The sequence below is a fragment of the Muntiacus reevesi genome, chromosome 3, assembly GCF_963930625.1.
Source record: "Muntiacus reevesi chromosome 3, mMunRee1.1, whole genome shotgun sequence".
Lineage (NCBI taxonomy): Eukaryota > Metazoa > Chordata > Mammalia > Artiodactyla > Cervidae > Muntiacus > Muntiacus reevesi.
Genome location: NC_089251.1, coordinates 184,871,355 through 184,892,699, shown reverse-complemented (window position 1 = coordinate 184,892,699; position 21,345 = coordinate 184,871,355). Strand labels below are relative to the sequence as shown.

Sequence of the window (21,345 nt, the reverse complement as noted above, 5' to 3'; positions counted from 1 at the left end):
TGGCCAATTTAATAAAGAGGTAGAGTTTAATTTTTTAAATTGATATACCATTTATATATCAGTAAAACCAGCACATTGGTTTTATTGATACAACATAATAGGTTTCAGGTGTACAACATAATAATTGGATGTGTGTGTCTACTGGGAAATGATTAAGTGTAGTGAACATCCATCACCATACAGTTACAGTTTTTTGTGTATGATGAAAACTTTTAAGATCTACTTTCTTAACTTTCAAATACACAATACTTACCATTAATTGCAGTCACCATATGAACATTACATGCCCAGATTTAAATTTTAAGCAAGTCACCGTAGTGTAGAAGCATAATGAAACCTGTGTGTGTTAGTTGCTCAGTCATGTCTGACTCTTTGCCTCCCCATGGACCGTAGCTCGCCAAGTTGCTCTGTCTATGGAATAGACCCATAGTGCAAGAATACTGGAGTGGGTAGCCTTTCCCTTCTCCAGGGGATCTTCCCAACCCAGGGATTGAACCTGGGTCTCCTGCATTGCAGGCAGATCTTTGTCATCTGAGCCACCAGAGAAGCCCATAATGAAGCCTGTTCAATTTTAATTCTACCTTTAATTTGTATCTGAAAGAACAGGCAGGCAGGATACATTTTAGTATGTCAACTAGATAAGCTGGATATTAGCCATTCAGGATATGAAACAGAACAGAGAAGATTACAAAGATTTTAAATTTTTGTTGTTGTTTAGTCGCTAAGTTGTGTCCAACTTGTTTGCGACCCCATGGACTTGTAGCTCCAGGCTCCTCTGCCCATGGAATTTTCCAAGCAAGAATACTAGAGTGGGTTGCCATTCCCTTCCCCAGGGGAACTTTTCAACCCAGGGATTGAACCTGCATCTCTGACATTGGCAGGCAGATTCTTTACCACCGAGTCACCAAGGAAGCCTTGAAATTACAGATAGAAACAATCCGATATGGGATTAGCAGCATTTTTATGCAGGTGAAGTGAAACTAACTTAGAGAAGAGGAAAAAATGAGAATTTCAGCAATCAGGTTACATGAAGAGCAGGTTACAGCAGAACTGAGCAGAGCCAGGCTGGGCCAGGATGTCCTTCGATAATCAAGTGCGGCCTTACCAGCACAGTTATTATCCCAGAGGGGACCTGCTCGAACAAGCCCATTTCTGCTATTGTACAGTGTGACCTTTGGTCCTTTCATTTTCCCTTCCCTCCTTGAAGAGGCCAGAGCCACAGCATAATGGGAAAGGGCACCTGGTTTGCAGCCAGCCCTCCCCGGATTTGAGTCCTGCTCTGACACTTAACCAGCCAGCTATGTAATTTGTGTGAGTTTCCTCGCCTTTTATGCCTCCAACTTTGCTTCATAAAATGGGCCTGGTGATGCTCGCTTCACAGACTGGAATATGCTTCGCTCCTACTAGCTAATATCTCTTACAGAGACATCAAGGCCATTTCTTATTAGCCAGAGTGAACCAACTGGCATTATAAGTCAGAAAACCCTCAGTAACTATTTAGCACTAATTATAAGCAATCTTAAAATTAAGAACACCAACATTGTAAATCAACTATATCTCCATAAAAAATAAATTTTAAAAAGATAGTACTATCAGCATATAGTTAGACAGTTACTAGCCACTAATTCTTCCACATTTAAACATTTTATAGTGGTGATTTGCTTAGAGTTTGAAAAACAAAAAGAACTTTAGATTTTGAAAAGAAATGATAGGCTGCTTTATTTCAGAAAAGACAGCTATCTGAGTAGTGTTCTAAGAAAAACAGTTTTTGAAAGTACTTTACATGGACTGAATAGTGAAGGGACTAAAGCACAGGGGGAAAGGGGATTATCATTTTAAAGTATGTTCAAATAATACTAAAAACCTTACTGTAAGTATTGTGTTGGTTTTGCCAGTGAGTGCCAGGGCTTGTCTTCCTTTTTAACCCACAAAGATTTGAGCACCTGCAGTTTGGATAGTAACAGATCAAATATTTTGTAATCTGAAGTAACTCAATGGAAGTTTGGGATGAATATAAAACTCGAGGTCCCCATCTTCCCTGTTTCCCTCAGGCTGTAAACAGACCAAATTCAACTGAACCTAAAGTAACTTGATTACGACCTGGCAGCCCCCTCAAGCTGTGGCTGCCCTCACTCTCTTTGGCAGCCAAGAGAATTTAGTCTTCCCTGACTGTATCCATCTCCTCTGCTCCCATTCACAGCTCAGCCTTCCACGTCTCCTGCCAGCCTCTTGAAATTGCTCTCGGCATGGAGCTCACTGTAGACTTAAGAGGAAGAAGCTCCCCCATGGTTCCTGTAGGGCTTCACATCGTCCTGGGCTGATATTCCAGGAACAGCCCTCTGCGAGCCCTGCCGCTGGTCAGAGCCTCATCCTGTCACCGACCGCTGCCCTCTGAGGTTGAAAGCAATGTGCATTGGGCTGAGGGATAGGGCAGGAGCAGGCATCCTTGGAAAGACAAAGGATACATGCCTGGGAGTCACACACTTAGGCTTGGAAGGAACCGGGTCTTGTGTCATCAAAGCCTGTGTTCATTCTCTAAGAATTCATTTGTATCTTGAATAATCAGAATTTCAAATTATCTGAGTGCCTTAAAGTCACCACGATCATATTCATTTAATTTCAGTGAATAGATTAATGTGTTTGTTTTACAATGGTGCCTGGGTTTTCATTTGAAAAAATTTTACAGGAAGAGACTCTCTGTCTTTAGTCGACTTCCTAATTACACTAATTTTATGTGATTGATATATTAGGCTCTGGGGAAAGGGAAAACAGGGGCAGGGAGGCCACAATACAATCCCTTATTCTCAGCTCCAGACAGCACAGGAAATCCTCAATTAAACTGTACCACTTCCCTCAGCACTCAATAAAACTCACGCATTATATTTAATATCTTTAAACTCGTTTATAATAATGATTTTATGTGAAGTGAGTGAAGTGAATTCATTCCTTCTAGACCTTTTTTTTTTTTTTGGTTCTTGTTACCAAGGAATGTGTGCTTCCGGTGAAACATCAAAATTCGAGAAGAATAAATCATGAAAAATTCAAGTTTCCTTCTGTTTCCCTTAGGTTTTCATTTAGAAAACTTTCTGAAATGTTTTCTCTCAGTTCAGGAAGGTAGATAAGAGGACATCTCCTCACTCACAGCCAGAAAACTGTGCGCTTAATATTGTACTGGGACTTTTTTCTTGACAGGACAGAGAGGGATAGGAGGGTCCCCAGGCCCAGAGAGGATGCAAATGCCTCAGGGCAGCGACTCAGACGAGCGAGATTCTCTGGGCCGGGTTATGCCGTAGCATTTTTTCTTGTGGCGCGAGGTCTGACTGAGAACAACGTTTGCCTTGTGCGTGCCCCGTCAGGAAGCGTGGCTGGACCCTGACAGTTGGCAACTTGGCATGCAGCCTTCTGAGTCAGTGACCCAGTTAGGGTCTGGAATGATTTTCCTCCCACCTCTGCTCCTCAGCCCGGCCTGTGTCACCACCCAGGTGGACGTCAGCTGAGGAAGAGCTGTTCGTTCCCGGAAGTGTTCCTTTCACCTGTCACCCACGGCTGAGCAACGCAGGACCTAGGCGCCTGAGTGGATCACAGTTGTGAGGAGCACGTTCCCTTTATGGTGCGCATCTGAGAAGTGCCAGCCCCACCTGTAGGGTCAGCTCATACTCCTGAGGAGGATGGACTAACCCACCCAGCTCCACTGTCCTCTACCCCGACCTGTTCCTGGGCGTTACTTCCTCCAGAACTGTGTGTCTGTGACCGTCTGTGGGAGCCTTACCTCGCTGAGGTGAGTATTCAGGACTCTGTCCTCACCTCAGCTGGCTTGCAGGCTTAGCGTTAAGTGCTGTTCCCACCCTGGTAAAGAAAGGAGAACTTTAGGTTAGACTAAAGACAAAAAAAAAGATTCAGAGCAAAGTTCTTTCCAAAAGTACTATTTATTTAGATGAATATTTTTAAAATTTTTTTTTAATTAGAGGATAAATACTTTACCATAGTGAGATGGTTTTTGCTATGCATCAACATGATGAGTATTTTCTCTCTCAGAGGGGCGCTGAGTTTAGGAAGGGTAGAACCCCTGACAAACATATCCCTTTCCTACGTCGTCAAAATGTTCTTGGACACTCTGAGAAATCATCCTGATTCTGTAAGTCTCCAAATGTCCAGAGCGTCTCCGTGGTAGAAGAGGAGCAAATGGCTAAGAGGACATCATTTCTCAAAATCCTGTAATCCTGACCGTCTCCTATGTGATTCTGAGGAAGGAGGAAGGAAAGGGGTTAACCATCAGAGATCCGGGTACCTCTAGTGGTCCAGCCAGACTTTTTGATGTCCAGAATACTCATTAAAAATCTCCAAAAAGCTCATCAATTTTAATGACAATTTTAGACTCAAAAGATTATTTGGTTACAAAATTAGCCTAATGGTTGTTGCACATATGAAGATAATATTTAAGCACTAAATTTAATTTATACTAATGAGAAAAAATTGCTGTTAATCTCAAGATAGATTATTTTTGACTACTTCAGAACATGTTTTGAAGTTCCTTAATCATCTGGATAGCATCTCATATACTCAGAATGTTGTATTACTCAGACCACTGACATTAGGCCTTAGCTGCCCATAGGAAAAAAGGAGTAGACTTTTACCTTCTGGCACCCGTTTGCATTGAAAACGTACTCTGCACAAAATGAGTGCTTAATAAATAATGAATTAATTGGCAGGGACCATTTAAAGTGCCAAGAGCTTTAACCTAATATATTAGTGATTTAATATTTAAGCTTTGCTTTTGTGTTTAGAAAGAAATGTGGGCTATTTGAAAGGAGCACTAGAGTTTTAAATCCTAGTTCCCAGGCATGGATTTGGACAGGTTAGCAATCTCTCTCTCGGATCCTATCTGAAACTTAGCTATAAAAAGCAGACGATGATACTTTCTCAGAGTCACTACAGGGATCGGCTATGATCACCTGTGAAAATGCCAGCATAGGACGTGTTCTGAGTATAGGAAATGACATTCCTTTCCTTCCGTCTCTACATGGTCCTGTTGATCCATCCTCTGCAAGGTTAACAGAAGAGTTGTAATAAACACTCAGGCAACATGTTTTTTCCCTTAAGTTACAGTAGAAGGATAAAATAAACATATTTACCCACTCATGCGTTGCTCAACCCATGCATTCAACCTTTAACCAACACTCTCTGAGTACCTAAATCTGTCAGCCATGGTATGAAGCAATGGGGTTTACAGAGAATTTTAAGACACAGTCCCTCCTTTGAAGAACTTATCCATTCTCCTCTTCACTGTAGTTCATCTACCTTCCATCTGTGGAGATAAGGGAGAAGTAGACCAAAGAGTTGAGGGAGGGGAAATGTAAAAACAGAAAGAAAAATTTTAACAGAAGTTCTTAAAATTGTATTGATATAAAAATGAAGAGTTTATTAAAAATAATAATAGAGCTAGGTACGCTGTATATAATACACCAGAGAAAACTGTGGCATATCCTCATTTAGTTAAGGCAAAATTAGCTTTTGGTTTGTGGCATGTACTCTGAAGTTTCCAATGCAGTAAATAATATTTTGTTGTTTACCCCACTCTATTTTCCTAGTGTTTCTTCGACTTGATCTTGTCTGAGTTAACATTTTCTGGAATATAGTTAGTTGATATCATCCAATTCATAAATCTTCCTTTTCCAAAAACTGTTCCCATCACTGTCATGAATAGCATTGTGTTCCATTATACTCACCAGGTGGGATGATACTGAATTTAGGATGTGCCCAGAGTGATGGCTTCTGAAGTTCCCTTCACACATTTTTGCTCTCTTTTGAGACTATCTTTTCCCAACTTTAAGTTTTAGATCAGGAACGAAGCCTGAATCTCCCCCAGGCATATCTGTTAGTGATCTGCTACTGAATAAGAAATACTTGGACTTCGACTTGGGAAAAGAAGAGAAGAGATACTCATTAGATTTGCTTCAAAATGTTGAAAGAATGGCATAGGCAAAAGTGTTTTTGCAAACTCCCATTTGCTGTCTTTGCCATCCCCACGGTGTGGGAGGGAGCTTGACTCTCAGCAGCTGTTTGCAGTGAGGATTTTCTACCATTCTCACCTGTAGTTATCTATCAGTGCTGGTAGCATGATTTTTTAATATGGAGATGGATTCTTTTTAATGGGGAAAAAACTCTTTATACCTCAAACTTAGCATATGTTTTTGTGGGGAAAAAATAAAGCAATCTGATAATTAAAGCTATGGTTGGTATGGACCCTGTTCTTGACCCCAGCGTAATCCAAACTGATCCCTAAAGAACATTTATTCCCTAGCAGGTTGCCCTTCCTTCCTTCCATTAGCGTCCTGCCAGGAAGGCCCAACTGGCTGTACCTTGAGAGCCAGGAAGACTGGGGAATATGGCACACGCTCCAAGCCACGGCTGCCAGCAGTCCCAGTGGCCTCTCTGGGCGTTCACCTCCTTGCCCCCTTCCGCTCTAGTCTCGTAGGTGCCCGTGCTCAAGCCCTTTAAGTGTCTTGCCATGGGGCCTTTGAGTGAGGCCCATCCTGTCTGATTCCTCATCTAACAGTCTGAGATCTTTGTCTTCTTCTTCCATTCAAAATAAACAAATAGCCCAGATGATAACATGTCAGAAATTACCTTTAGTGTCTCTGCTGCTTTTAAGCAAGTTAGGCGTTAAAATAGAACACACAGACCAACAAACAATAAGCAAGTCATTAAGTAAAAACAGTTATTTTTAAAAAATATTTTGATCATCAAGGGCCATTTTCTTTTTTTTTAAATAGGCACTGCAATTTTGAAAGATTGCATCTATAAAGGAGACTGCACACTACCTTAACTAAAATTGACATCCTCCTTAGGTTTCTCTTCATATCACACACATATATCCACTTTCACTACAGTAATAGACATGTTTTCTATTTTTATTATTTAAGGACAGAAGTAATAATCTATCACAACTTTAAGAAACGCAAGATTGTAAACTGGGATTTGTTCACCAAGTTAATATTGTTCCAACCAAATATGAAGAACTTTGACAGTTTTGGGGGGCTTTGAAGACTTATCATTTCAATTTAGCTTTTTAAAGATATAAAAACTGCAAGATTCCTCTCCCTCTCTGCAATTACTGTTTTTACTAAACTCCAGGTTTCCAAGCTCCTCAGGTTGGGGATCCCTGGTTAGAGTTTGCCAAAATAAAACTTAGATTTTTTTACTGCCTCATTTCTTGCAGCAGTTTGTTTCCATGGGTTGATGCTCACAGAGCAGTCAAAAAGATACAAACATGATTTCCTGTGATCCTAGTACATGGGTCGTCTATTACATGAAGTGTGCCAGGATCCTTGCCCTACACAGCCTGGGATGGAAAATGTAGGAGGAAAACAAGGGTCAGGATGACAAGGACCTGAATTGAAAGAATGAGCAAAATTCAGCTTCTCTTCTATAGATTTTTCACTCTAAGTGCCATTCACAGAAATTTGGTATCCATGGAGACAAATGCAGTACATGCGAAGGTTATGTATTCTCTGCAGATACGGCAGGCTGGCTATCCAATCTGACGCTACATTTAGGAAGAGCAGAGGGAAAATATTTGAGGAAAGTGTTGAATAATTAATTGAGTACTTATCACATGCAGGGAACCGGGATTTGCACAATGAAGGATACAAAATATACAACAAACGATCATAAATATGGACCATTTGTGTCCAGGTAGGAGTCTCAGCTACCTTTAGCATGCTAGCTTTTCTTAAAGCTGTAATAGTATCTATGAAAATATGAGAAAATGTTCCTATCAGAAATTTGCATTTTAACCCCTGCTTTGGTAGAAAACAAAATTTTGTCAAACATAAGATGTAATTTTCCTGAGACATATTTATAGTTGAATGATAAACAAGAAAGCAAGAATTCCCAGAAACTGAATATCATCACAGCCTTGCAGGCTGGTAACCAGAAATGAGGCAAAACTGGGGGGAAATGGAAATAACTGAGAGAAGTAAGCGTTCTACAGCCTGATGCTTTAATCAGGGTGAGAGAGCTGTCACGGCAAGAAGAAAGGCGTGTGTTCAGAGGGAGAGAGGGGAAGGAAACAAGTAGTCTGGAAACAAGAACCCATTCAAGAAAGCTGATGTAGGTTATGACCAGGAATGGGAGTTCATGGTGATTTCGGTGGGAGTCAGGGGAGAAGGACCCCTTGGGGGTTAAGGAATTCCATGGGCTGCAATTCGATCTGAACTCAATGTTAAATCATAGAGATGCCAGCTAGAAAAATTCCATGAATCCTCAGTGGAACGGGGTGAGAGTTCTGGCATAGCCTTGGGGAATAATCCTGGGAAAGAGTTAAAAGCTTTCCATTGTTCTAATTGTTTGCTCAGGTCCTGGTGCAGTTGGTAAAGAATCTGCCTGCCAATGTAGGAGATGCAAGAGACTTGGTGTTCGATCCCTGGGTGGGGAAGATCCCCTGAAGTAGGAAATGCAGCCCATTCCAGTATTCCTGCCTGGAAATTCCATGGACAGAAGAGCCTGGTGGGCTCCAGGCCATTGGGTCGTAAAGAGTTGGACACAACTGAGCACACACTACTACTATTGTTCTATTAGACTCGGGGAATGATATATTTGGATCAATTTTATAGCTTCTTAAAAAACGAAAAAGTTAAAAGCCCCTGCTGCCTATTCATTGGTCAGCCTGGTGTATGATTTGAAGAAGGTGGGAAAATCTGTATTGATTTAAGATCATGTCACATAGAAAATGTAATGAAATTGTCTCATGGCAATTGCCAGGCATAGGAGGTAACGGGGGAAAACAATTGAGCCCTCTAGAGAAAAATGCATCCTTATTTTCAATCTCCTGTTAAAACATGTCCCAGGCTATTCTTTAACCTGAGAATCAAGGATATTTTCCTGTTGACAGATGTCTACCTCAATAAGTAAGCTGAAAGAGTCAACCTGGTCATATAAAATGTTGTATGTCTGTGTCTTTCTGTTCACATACTAAACACTAGAAATAGTTTTCATGCCACTAATTAATTTTGCATGTGATTTATTTGACTTAAACATTTTTTTTTAATTTCACATAACACATGAATTACGGCCAACATGGCAGATCCACACTGTACCTAAGCCATCTCTATTTGCCCCTCTCTTCAGATAAATGTTCAAAGTCACCATAGTGTGATTGTAAATCTGAAGAAGAAAGTCATCACATGCCCCTGGGTTGTTTTTTGTTTTTGTTTTTGTTTTTGTTTTTGTTTTACAGGGAGATTCTGAAGTCTATGTGGTATGGACTTAGCCATGTCTAGGTAGATCTGATAATATTAAAAGTTCGTCATCTCCTCCAGCGTGAAACTGCAAGATGCACACCCTTGTTCTATTTCTTAAGTGATTGGTTAAAGCCAGCTAGTGACACTGAGATAAGAGAGCTGAGATGAATAAATTGGCCCCTCCCTTAATACAAGGATCTGTTTCTCAGGAAATATCTGGTTTGCTATCATTAGAAGTATCTACTTCTCCTTTTACTGCATACACCCACATTATGCCAGTTCTGCATGTATTCCCATTGTTCTTCTGAGGTCCCCCAAATAAATGTAAAGGTGGAGTTTCCGGCTGCTAGCAAGCCTCCCTGAGACATAATTTCTTACAGCTTTATTTTAATGCTAGGTGGAATATTTGTTCCACTGCCCCTGCCCATCAAAACCTTTGTCTTCTTGCAAAATAAGAGCCCCATACATTGGTCACTCATTAAAGTATCCAATTTCTGTCCCATGGGTTCACATAATCTGGATTCCCAGCACAATTTAACTGCTCCTGGGTTACTGGCTATGCAGCTGTAAAGACCTCCTTTCAGTCTTTTTGAATTATATCCTTTGACTTACACATAAATTCTCTACCCACTCTCACTCGTTCATCAATTCAGTCATTAAAGAGAGCCAAGTGTTGATGGCATCAGGTTCTGTATTAGGTGCTGGGAACATATATCTAGTTAGACTTGGTCCAATGACATCATAAAGCTTACTGCCTAATGGAGGTATATTATTATTTTCAGTTGCTAAGTCGTGTCTGACTCTGCAACTCCATGGACTGCAGCACACTAGGCTCCTCTGTCCTTCACCATCTCCTGAGGTTTGCTCAAATTCATGTCCATTGAGTTGGTGATGCTATCTAACCATCTCTTTCTCTGCCACCTCCTTCTCCTTTTGCCTTCAGTCTTTCCCAGCATCAAAAAGTCTTTTTTCAGTGAGTTGGCTCTTCATATCAGGTGGCCAAAGTATTACAGTTTTAGCTTCAGCATCAGTCCTTCCAGTGAGTATTCAGGGTTGACTTTCCTTTAGGTTTGATCTCCTTGCAGTCTAAGGGACTCTCAAGAGTCTTCTCCAGCACCACAATTTAAAAGCGTTAATTCCTTGGTGCTCAGCCATCTTTATGGTCAATTCTCATATCCATACATGACTACTGGAAAATCCATAATTTTGATTATATGGACTTTTGTAGTGGTTTCTGCTTTACTGAAAAGTCTCTGAAAAGTGGTCTCTGCTTTACTGAATACTTAAGAAAGCTGTGTATGTGCTCTCCTAAAATAAAATGCTTTCCTACTTACTAGAAGACTACCAAAAAATAATATGTGAGTTGAACTTTCCTTAAATGGAATTCAGGTTTTAATGCCCTGACACAGGCTTGCTATTTTAGGGAATCCTGTAAGGTTAATAATCAAACTTTAGTTTTAAAATTTTTATTATGAATCTGAACTTTTGCAATGAGAAATTTTGTTTAATGTTGGAAACTTTCATAAATAGTTCAAAAAAGCCCAGCATTTCAAAAAAATGCATAAAAGTAAACATTTATTAATATAAATGGAATCACTATTTTAAACGCTCTCAGGGCAATTGTGATTTAAAGCAACCCTGATATAACAATGCAAAGAACATAATTAACCATTAACTTATTTTTAATAAGTTAGGACTTGACTTTCAAATTATAATTTCTGTGATACAAAAGCAAAAAATTTAGCAATATAAAAATTTAATCAATAGGAAAAGCAAAATGAAAATTATGGGAAAATATATGTTGATTCAATGAAAAGAAACACACTGACAGTTCATTTTACCTTTTTACCTCTTGTGTTTGAGGAAGCAAATTCCCTTGAAGTCTTTGCCTTGGAATGTCTGTTCTGCCATGTTTTACTTTGTTAGGGTTACCATAACAAAATACCATGAACTGATGGCTTAAACAACAGAAACACTCACAGTTCTGGAGGCCAGAAATTCAAAACCAAGATGTCAGCAGGGCTGGTTTTATTCTGAGGTGTCTCTTTTGGGTGTTAAACAGATATCTTCTCCTCTGCTATCTATAAGTGTTCCAATCTCCTCTTCTAATTATACACCTGATTTGGGATTAAGATCCCATTCTTACAAGTTCATTTTAACTTAATTACCTCTTTAAAGGCTCTTACTCTGAATGTAGTCACATTCTGAGGTTCTGGGGTTAGGGCTTCAGTCTATGGACGTGGGGGCCAACACAGCCCATAACACATCTCTAGATTAGAGAATTCCATTTTACAAATCAATAGCAATGCACACTTTTCTTCCTCCTATAAAAACTTCAGTGTGGAGTAGGTTATCAGATAACTGCTATATTCACAGTAGACACTTTCTGAAAATCAGTTGATGAGATGATAACAGTGCCTATGTTGGAGAGCAGAGAGCAGAAGAATGAAAAATGGGCCCCCCAGATGAATGGAAAGTGAGTGGAGAATTGCGTTAGAAAGTGCTGCCAAGGAGCTACCTACAGGAAGGCATGTTCACAGGCAGCTGGATCAAGGTGGGGAGGGCAGAGCTGCAGAAAGATCTGATGCCTGCAGGCTGAGAAGGAGTCCAATTACACAGGAGGAAGTGTGTAACTGAAGCTAAACTGTGATTTACAAATTCGCCCTGGTGGGGAGCGGTTAATGTTAAACATTAAATGCTAGAGGTTAGACGTTCTTTACTTCTTGCTTTTCAGTTGTTCTTTCTGTTTGATGTTTTTGCCATGGTTCCAAGCTGAATTAGCACTTTGGAGGGACGATCTCGAAAAGCTGATTTAGGAAATAGTTTTGCTGAAAGAACAGCAGTGGTACGAGGAAAAGAGAAAATGATCTTAAATGCATAGGAGGAAATCTGGTGGTGGGGCAGTACTTCTCTTCTGCCAAACTTAAGTAATTCATTCTTAATGTGTTTTTTGCTGATGAGATAAGCCCTGGCTCATGGTAGGCGCTCTGCAAATATTTGTAAATATTATTAATGCTTACTTTATACTTACCAATAGCTTTCCTGCAAAGAAGTAAAAAATTCCATTTTCAAAGGTATTGAGATGTGCTCTCATTGCTCTCACTATCCTCTCGCCCACAAGGAGAAGGATTCAGATGGGCAGATCAGGTTACAATGAAGCAGAAAGGAGAAGATGGTATAGAAAATAGCATCAGTTGTCAGGAAGAGTGAGTTGTAATTTGGAAGGGTGGGGTGTGCCAGAAGGCTCGGATCAGATTGAGCATGAGGATTAGAACCGTAGGGGCTTTGAACCAGGAGAGATAGGTTAAGAGGCTGATGAGCTGGTCAGTACCCCCTGAGGATGTTAGAGGTTATACCTCTTTTTCTAAAGTCTTAAAATGTCTGAATTTTGAAGTATGGGTGTTTACCCTTTCTCTAAACACAATTTTGGGGGGTCCTATGATACAGGTTCTTTTTTAGGTTCTTTTCTACCTAAATTGCTACTTTCCCCCCCATATTTTTGCAGGCTTCTCTTCCTTTGCCTACCTCTTAAATATTGGTGCTCCTTTTTTTCCCCCAGACCCTCTTTTTAAAATATATCATAGTATATATGTTTAATACATATCATGTATGTTTTATATAGGTTGAAAAAATCTTTAAAACTATCCCTTGACCTTAAAGTTTATTTTAGTGGCTTGGATCATGCAGAAGACTTTAATTTTGGTATAAGACATGAGTTTGAATAAACTCCAGGAGTTGGCGATGGATAGGGAGGCCTGGTGTGCTGCAGTCCATGGGGTTGCAAAGAGTCAGACATGGTTGAGTTACTGAACTGAACTGAGTTTGAATGGTAATTCTCTCCTGATGTCCCCATATCCATCCTCTATTTATTAAAACATTTTATTGTGGATACTATGAAAGTGAAACTAGTGAAAGTGTTAGTCACTCAATCATATCTGAGACCCCACAGACTATAGCCCTCTAGGCTCCTCTGTCCAAGGAATTCTCTAGGCAAGAATACTGAATGTACATCTTCCCTGCCAGACCTAACTCAACGAGTGGCACCATTTGTCATGTCTGAAACTTGAGTGCCTTCTTTGACAGTCTCATTCCTTAGCCTCATCCCACAGTAAATCTCTCATCTCTCACCTTCAATCCATCACCAAATTATATTGATGACATTTCCTAACCAACTGTTAAATCTGCTCATATCCCCTTTCCACATCACCACCACCCTATTCCAAACCACCATACTTTCTCTTCTGGTCAGGCCACCAGACTTCCTTTTTCTGGTCTCCATACAACTGTCAAACTAATATTTCAATAAACTTAACATTTCAGTACAGATCTGGTCATGTTGTTTATTGTATGAAACTCTTCACTATGTCTCCATTTTTCTTGGATGAAAGTCCAAATTTCTGAATATGATTAAAAACCCACATACTGTCTTCACTTTTTTCATTGTAACCACACTGAGCTCACTTTGGTTCCAAGAATGAACCATGCTCATCTTCACCTATCTTTGTGTTATCATCTCAGCATGCAGTATGCATGCATCCCTGGTACCGCCTATTTCTATTGGCATTTCTCCTTACTCATCTTAAGTATTTTTCTTTTTACCAGAATATCTTTTACTTATTTTAGACTTCAGATGTGACTTTGTTCAGGGAGAAGCCTTTTGGGGTTGAAAATCTGGTGTTCATTTCTTCCTTAAATACTCTCAAACTATCCTGAACTTCCCTTCTCATATTATATATTTCACCATAGTGTAATCACCAGTTTAGTTGTCTGTATCCAGCATGAGACCATTTAGCTAATAGTAATTCAGTAGTGTTATTTTAATTCCCTAGTCACAAGCCTTTAATAATCCCTCATTCGTTAATCAGTAAAGGTCAGATTCCAGATTTAACTTTCTACAATTTATCACTAATATACTATGTTGGCGTTGCAACATATTATTCCTTTCCCATATCTCATATTCCCATTATACTTAAACTAACACAACAGGTCAGTCCTTCAACCTAACATGTGTTTTCCTGGTCCAGGATAAATGAAATCTCCATCATTATGCATTCTTCCCAAATTCCCCCATGTAGAAGTAATCTCCCCTTTCTCTGAATTTTCATTGTGTCTTTTTATCTTCAGAGCCTTGTTGCATCTTTTCTCGCATTACTATGATAAAACATAGTCTTAGTTTTGAAGCCAAGTATATAACTTTTAAAGTCAGAGACCACATCCTTTTGATCTCTGTCATTCCCCAATAGTATGTTGAACATTAACCACTGGGTTCTGCCTGTGATATATGCTCAGTATTTCTTGAACAAATTTAACATCTGTAAGACCACTGAGAAATTTATCGTCCTAGAGGTGCAGCAGGAGAAAAATCATCTTTTCTATCTATTAATAGAGAAAATAGAGAGTAGAATTATAAAGGAGAGAAAACGACTAAGAGTGGTCATTTCTATGAATCATGGGCTATTTAAGAGGATTTGGGGAGAAAATGAAAAGACTAGAATAAGGTGACTCCTTTAAGGTTATTTTTATAACTAATAAGTTTCAGAAAATGTGGTCACTTCAAATATCATGTTTCAAAGAACACTCCAAAGTATGTATTAAATAATTATGCCTCAGAATACCAGCTCATATTTTAAACACAGTAGTCTCAGACGGATATTACTATGTTTGGTAGAGATGATTAGACAGGTATATATATAATCCTTAAAGTTTTCTTGAGCTGCAAGTGGTGAAGTATTTACAGCAGGAAGTGTCCCCTCTAGGAAACACTGACACTATATTGAATTTGTTTAACTCCTGTTAAAAGTAACAAAAAGCCAACTTAAATGACTGCAGGCAAAAATGAGATTTCCTTGGCCTCACATAATTGACAGGATTACGCCATTCATGTTGTATAACAAAATATCATAGTCTGTGTATTTAACAATAGAAATGTGCTCTCTCATACTTCTGAAAACTGGAAGTCCAAGATCACAGAGCCAGCAGAGTTGATATCTGATGAAGGCTGTCTTCCTGGCTCATAGATGGCTGCCTTTTGATTATATCCTCACATGGTAGAAAAAGAGGATGGTCTGGTGTCTCTTCCTTTTCTTATAAGGTACCATACTGACTGGCTTGAGGGTCTACGCTTATGACCTCATTTAACCTTAAGTACCTCCTTATGGACCCTAACTCCAAATACAGTCACATTGGAGATGAGGGCATAAATATGTTTCGGAGGGAGTGGGTGCAGGGGAGACACAATTCAGTCCATAACACTGACTGTTGTAACTCCATGACTGATCCATGTCAATGTATGACAAAACCCACTGCAATGTTGTGAAGTAATTAGCCTCCAACTAATAAAAATAAATGGGGAAAAAAAAAAGAAACTTGATTTCTGAGAGATCACTGTCTTTCTTATGCATCTACCTCTGTGGATCCTCCTTTTTGGTCTCTTTTGCTGGACCATTTTCAATTTCCCAGTATCTAAACATTAGGAGTTCCCAGCGTTTAGACCTTGAGTCTATTCTCATGCCCTAAGTGATTTTGTGCACACGCATGACATGCAATACCCTTTCACCTTTGGTTCTGGACATCTCATAGATACTGTAAAGGTAACATGCTTTGTGGTGTCATTTTAAGTCATGACAACTAAACTCAAATATGCCTTCAGTGCTCTTGACCAAAGAACACTGCTCTTTACTCTCCAGATGACTAGTTCACATATTCTCTTTTCAAACCTCCACCTCTCTTAGTCAATACTCCTAATTCCTATTCCACTGAGAAATTAGAAGTCACAAAGAACTTTCATTCACAACATGACCACAACCCATCTAGCCCTACTTCTATCATTCACTCTGCCTCCTCTCCTATTTCTATGGATGAATCATCCATGCTACTTTCAAAGCCAAAGTGAAAAGTGACAAAGTGAAGTCACTCAGTTGTGTCCGACTCTTGGTGACCCCATGTACTCTAGCCTACCAGGCTCCTCTGTCCATGGGATTCTCTAGGCAAGAATACTGGAGTGGGTTGCCATTTCCTTCTCCAGGGGATCTTCCCGACCCAGGGATCAAACCCAGGTTTCCCACATTGCAGGCAGATGCTTTACCCTCTGAGCCACCAGGGAAGCCCCAGTCACCCTTAATTAGTGTTCCATCACTACTATAATGAATTACCCCAGACTTTCATGGATCTGGAGGTGGACCTTGCTAGGTACTCTGCTTAGAGTCTCACAAGACTAGAAACAAGGGGTCAGCTGGTCTGTGTTCCTTTCTCAAGGCTCTGCAGGAAAATCCATTTCCAAGTTCATTCAGGTTATCAGAAGAATCCAATTCCTTGCAGCTGTAGGACTAAAGTGACTTTCCTTGCTGGCTGTCAGCTGGGCATAGCCTTAGCTTCTAGAGGCCTCTCTCTGCCTTGCACATGGGTCCTACATCCCCGAGTCAGTTGTGGTATGCTAAATCCTTGTGACATTTGGAATTTCTCTAACTTCTTATTCTGCTTCATCTCCTCTCTCTTTCTAGTCAGAGAAAGTTCTCTGCTTTTAAGGATCCATGTGATTAGATTGAGCACACCCAAATAATCCACGACAGTCTCTCTCTTTTAAAATCCATAACCTTCATTGTATCTTCAAAGCCCCTTTCACCATGTAATAGAATATATTCAACTGATTCCAGGGACTAGAGTGTGGACATCTTTGGCAGGTTATTCTGCTTATCACATATTCCATTTGTGCTCCAATAATTTCTCCCTCTGTCCTTGCAACACTAATTATTTCTTTCAACTGGGTCTTTTTTGACAGCATACAAAATGCTGATATTTCTTCCTTGTTAAAAATGCTTCCTTGATTTCACTTTCTTTCCAATTACTGTCCCCATTTCTCTGTTCTCACTGGAGGAAACCACCTTGAAAGAATTGCTGTCTACCCCCAATTGTCCTTCCATTCTCTCTTGATCTTTCACCCTTTCTACCATACTAAACCTGATTTTGTCAAGGGCACAGAGGATTACACATTTTAAATTCAAGGGTCAATTTTCAACCTTCATCTAAATTTCGTTTTACAAAGCTCACCATTGAAAATTTCATTTGGCTTCCAGGATACCCCAGTCTTAGCTTATTTCTTACCTCTTGGGAGCTCCTTCTGAGTCTCCTTTGCTGGGTCTTCCTCGTTTCCTGACTACTTAATCTCGGGCTACCTGAGGCTTTTCCATCTGTACTCATTTCCCTGGTAATTATATCCAGCTTCATGGTTTCAAATACGATGAATATACAGTGACTTCCAAAGTTATGTCTATAGCCTAAAACTGTCCCCTGAACTCTAAGCTTATATATTCAACTACCCTTTCCATATCTCCATGTAGACATCCTATAGGCAAAGGTAACACATTCACTGTCAAACTCTTTATCTTCCCTCCAAAGGCTGTTCTTCCCACTCTTGGTCAATGCCAGCGCAATTCTTCCATTTAATGGAACCCAACATATTGGAAATGTTAGTGGCTCCTCTCACTAATCTCCCTCCCTTATCCCTAGTGTCCGATCCACTTTAAAATCCTATTATTTTCAAAACCAAAATATAATCAGAAGCCAACCCCTTCTAGCCATCAAAGCCATCCATTGACACCACTGTGATGTCTGGCTTGTTTTATTTCAATATTCAAAAGTTATTTCAATATTCAATACCCTCTATCTGTTCCCTTTCGTCCAGTCTGACCTCCACACAACTACCAGTGAGCCTATTAAAGGCTAGTCTGCTTAGAACCCTACTTCTTTCAGAGTAAAAGCCAAAGTCTTTCCGATGACCCAGAATGCCCCACCTGATCTGCATGCTGTAGGCCTGTTGCCATCTCCTGTTGCTCACCATGCCTCGACCTCAGAGTCTTTGCCCTTACTCTGTGCCTCTTCTTTCCTTGTTCAAGTATCACCTTTGTCATCAGACCCTCCCTAGATATTCAGTTTAAAATTGCTAGACTCCATCTGACCAATAACGCTTCCTGGTCATATTTTTTCCTCCATAGTATTATCACTATTCAGTATCCTATTATAAACTGTCTCCCCTCAGAAGAATCTAAATTTTATGAGGGTAAGGGCTTCTGGGTTAATCTGTTTGCGCTTTTCACTCCTGCATCGCCAACACTAGGAACAGTGCCAGCTACAGAATAGGCAATCGGTCACTATTTGTTGCTTTTGAGTGAAGGTCCAGAACCATTCTTCAGTTTATCTCAAAACCAGGTTCTTCTCTTGGTCTTCCCCAAGTCAGCGTGTGGCAACTCTGTTTGTTTGCTGAAGCCAGGATCCTGGGAAGTATCTTTGGTTCCTCTCTCTCATACCCCATATCTTGAAATCCTGCCAGTTACACACACACACACACACACACACACACACACACACACCTCCAGAATTCTGCCCTCTCATTCTGTCCACTGCTTACGCCCAAATTCAAGCTGTTATTGCAGTGCCCTCACTATTGGTCTCCCTGCCTCAACGCTGGCTCTCCTAGAGCCTACTTTCCACACAGAAGATGAAGGAAATCATAGGCTTTCTTTACTTCAAAACAGTCTGTTAGGTTTTCTACCTGGGGATAAATGCTAATCCTTTACGAGGCCAGTGAGATGCTTCCAGATCTTATCCCAGACACATCTCCCTGAATCCATCTCTTCCTGTTGTTCGTTGTCTTCCAGCCACTCTATTTCCCTTTCTGTTTCTTGAATGTGCCTCGTATTCCCCTGCCTCAGGCCTTCCCATGGTTCCTCTGCCTGGCAGCAGAGACACAGGTGATGGCTTATTTACTTCATTCAGGCCTTTGCTCCCATTTGCTTTAAAGGCGTGCATCCCTAATCATCATTTCTTAAACAACACACGCTTGTGCATATGCATACACACACAGATACACCTGTGCCCTTATTTTCCTTTATTTCAAAGCCCTTATTATCAACTGACATTATGTATTAACCTATTTTTATTGCCTGTCTTCCCTCTTCTCCAAAACCTAAACTGCATGAAAGCAGATACCACCTGTTTTGTCCCCACTTCTGTATCTTCAGCATCAAAGATGAACCCCAACAACTACAGTCTCACTTAACTCTAGTGTGTAGAATCTCAGACAGCTATCAATACCTTCTTTCTCAAAGAATCTGTATTCATATTTGAAAAAGGACTCATCTTTCTTAAAAGTTGCGCTTACCCCTAAAACATTGTCTGTTTCTAAGGCAATGGAGAAATCAGATTGGTCAGTCTGGGTCACGTGCCCCTTATAGTTCTTTTGGAGGGGAGGGTCTTAAGAGGAAGGCAGTGCAGTCTCTAGATAGAGGAAGGAAAGTCTTCAAAGGAGGGGGAAAAAAGAGGTTCTGTTAGCAGAATGGGGCGGCGGGAGAAGGGAGAGGATATGGGGGAGGCAGAAACAACAGATGGCCACCACCGAGATTTTCCAGAGTGGGAAGAGAAATACAGGGATGAGCTGGGGGCCCTGGTGGAGGAATTCTCCCTAAATAACTGTACCTTCACACAGTTTGGGCGAGAACGTGCTGAAGCCCCCGGCATGCTTGTGTGGCATCCCCGTGCTCTGCTTCTTGAATGATCCCCGTGGGGAGTTGCAGGAGGGATCTCCCTGGCATGAGTAATCCTGACGCTTCACCGCAGAAGCTGGAGGAAAGAGAGAAAAGCAGGGAGCAGCAGCATAAACATAATTTCTGTTCTTCCCTGCACAGAATGTCGTTCACTGGCTCAGAGGTGCAAGTCTGCCTCCACGGCGATCAAGATTAGCAACTCTTTGAGGGAAGGGTAAAAACGAATGAGTTCAAAAACAAGCAACAGCTGGCCCGTGGGCAAAGGTACATACACACGCATTGGGGGGAAATAGAAATCTTTGCTGCTCTCACCAAGCTCTGCGTTTCTTGTCTTGTTTTGTTTTCGGATTACACCTCGCCATAAGGTATTTTAAATTGTTAAAATTTATTCCTGAAAATAGAAAATGTGTCTTGGGTTCTCCTGAGAGTGGGGTGCCCAGGCTCAGCGCAGGCACACACACACACACACACACACACACACGCATTCTTCCCATAGCACAGCACTTTAAAATTAATAGCACATGCAGAGGAAAAACTAAACCCTTTGACGTCACTCTTGAAATGAGGAAACATAAACAGAAAAGGCTCCACTCCAGTAAGCTGCCAGAGTTGAAGCCGATTGGTCTCCGCTTTTCCTTGCCCGTGGCCACTGACAGCACCTCCCAACCAGCAGGCCGGCTGCCTGCTCCCCCAGCCAGTCGGGGGGTCTGGGCGCTGCAGCAGCCTCAGCTCCATCCCAGCGCTTGCTGGGAGAAACCTGGTGTCCTCACCCACAGAGAGCCTCTTTCTACCTTCCTTCCTTCCCGATCTATCTGTGTGCTTTTGGTTTTCTTTCTTTCTTTTCTTTTTTTTTCTTATTTTTTCTTACTTAATTATATTTGTAATCCTGGATGAAGTTGCTGGATTCCGCAGCACAAGTCTTCATGAACAAGCGGCAGCGCTCAGAGATTTCACGGCATTCAGAGGTCACAGAACTGCCACTATGGTTAAATGTCTTGTTTAATGGTTGAGGTAGGTACAACAGATTTCAGCGGCAACTCGTTTTTCTTGAGAGAATCCCAGGAGAGAGATGGCAGGAGTTTTATTTTAAATGAACCTGTATGTATATATTTTTTGGTCTGTGATTGTTACTACAGCAACCAGCTTTTGAATTTCCTTCCTTTTTCTAGGCGAACTGACTAAACATTATCACTTACCCTGAATTAACTGTTTCATTCCAAGCAGCCTAATGAGACACTCTGGCCTTTTCACTGGTCTTTGAGCCCCTCCTGAGAGGGTTGTGTTTTTTTCCTTTGGTTTTTTTTTTTTTTTTTTTTTTCATGAATGCAATATTTCTTCTCCAATGTAAATCTTAGAGTTGAGTCAGATTTTCTTTTTGGTGGGACAGGACAGGAAAATACTGGTAAAGAGATTGGTGAGGGTTGTGGAACAGGGAAAAAGAAATTCCATTTTTCTCTTGAGTTTGTTATGTTGGTTGATAGATGAAGAAATTAGTAGGAAGGGAAAAAGAAGCTAATGATGAGACCAAAGGTAAAAAAAAAACCTATGGAAGATGTGTCCGAAAT

General features: G+C 40.7%; 1 protein-coding gene across 1 annotated transcript in view; it reads left to right on the top strand.

Moving 5' to 3' along the window:
* Positions 1-20,391: 20,391 nt before the first annotated feature.
* The window catches only part of PDE7B (phosphodiesterase 7B), a 339,677-nt gene continuing 338,723 nt past the window's right edge, over positions 20,392-21,345 (top strand). Inside the window, exon 1 of the mRNA XM_065931302.1 lies at positions 20,392-20,791. Coding sequence (XP_065787374.1) covers positions 20,771-20,791 — 21 coding nt within the window. The 5' untranslated portion in view covers positions 20,392-20,770. The remainder of the gene's footprint in view (positions 20,792-21,345) is intronic.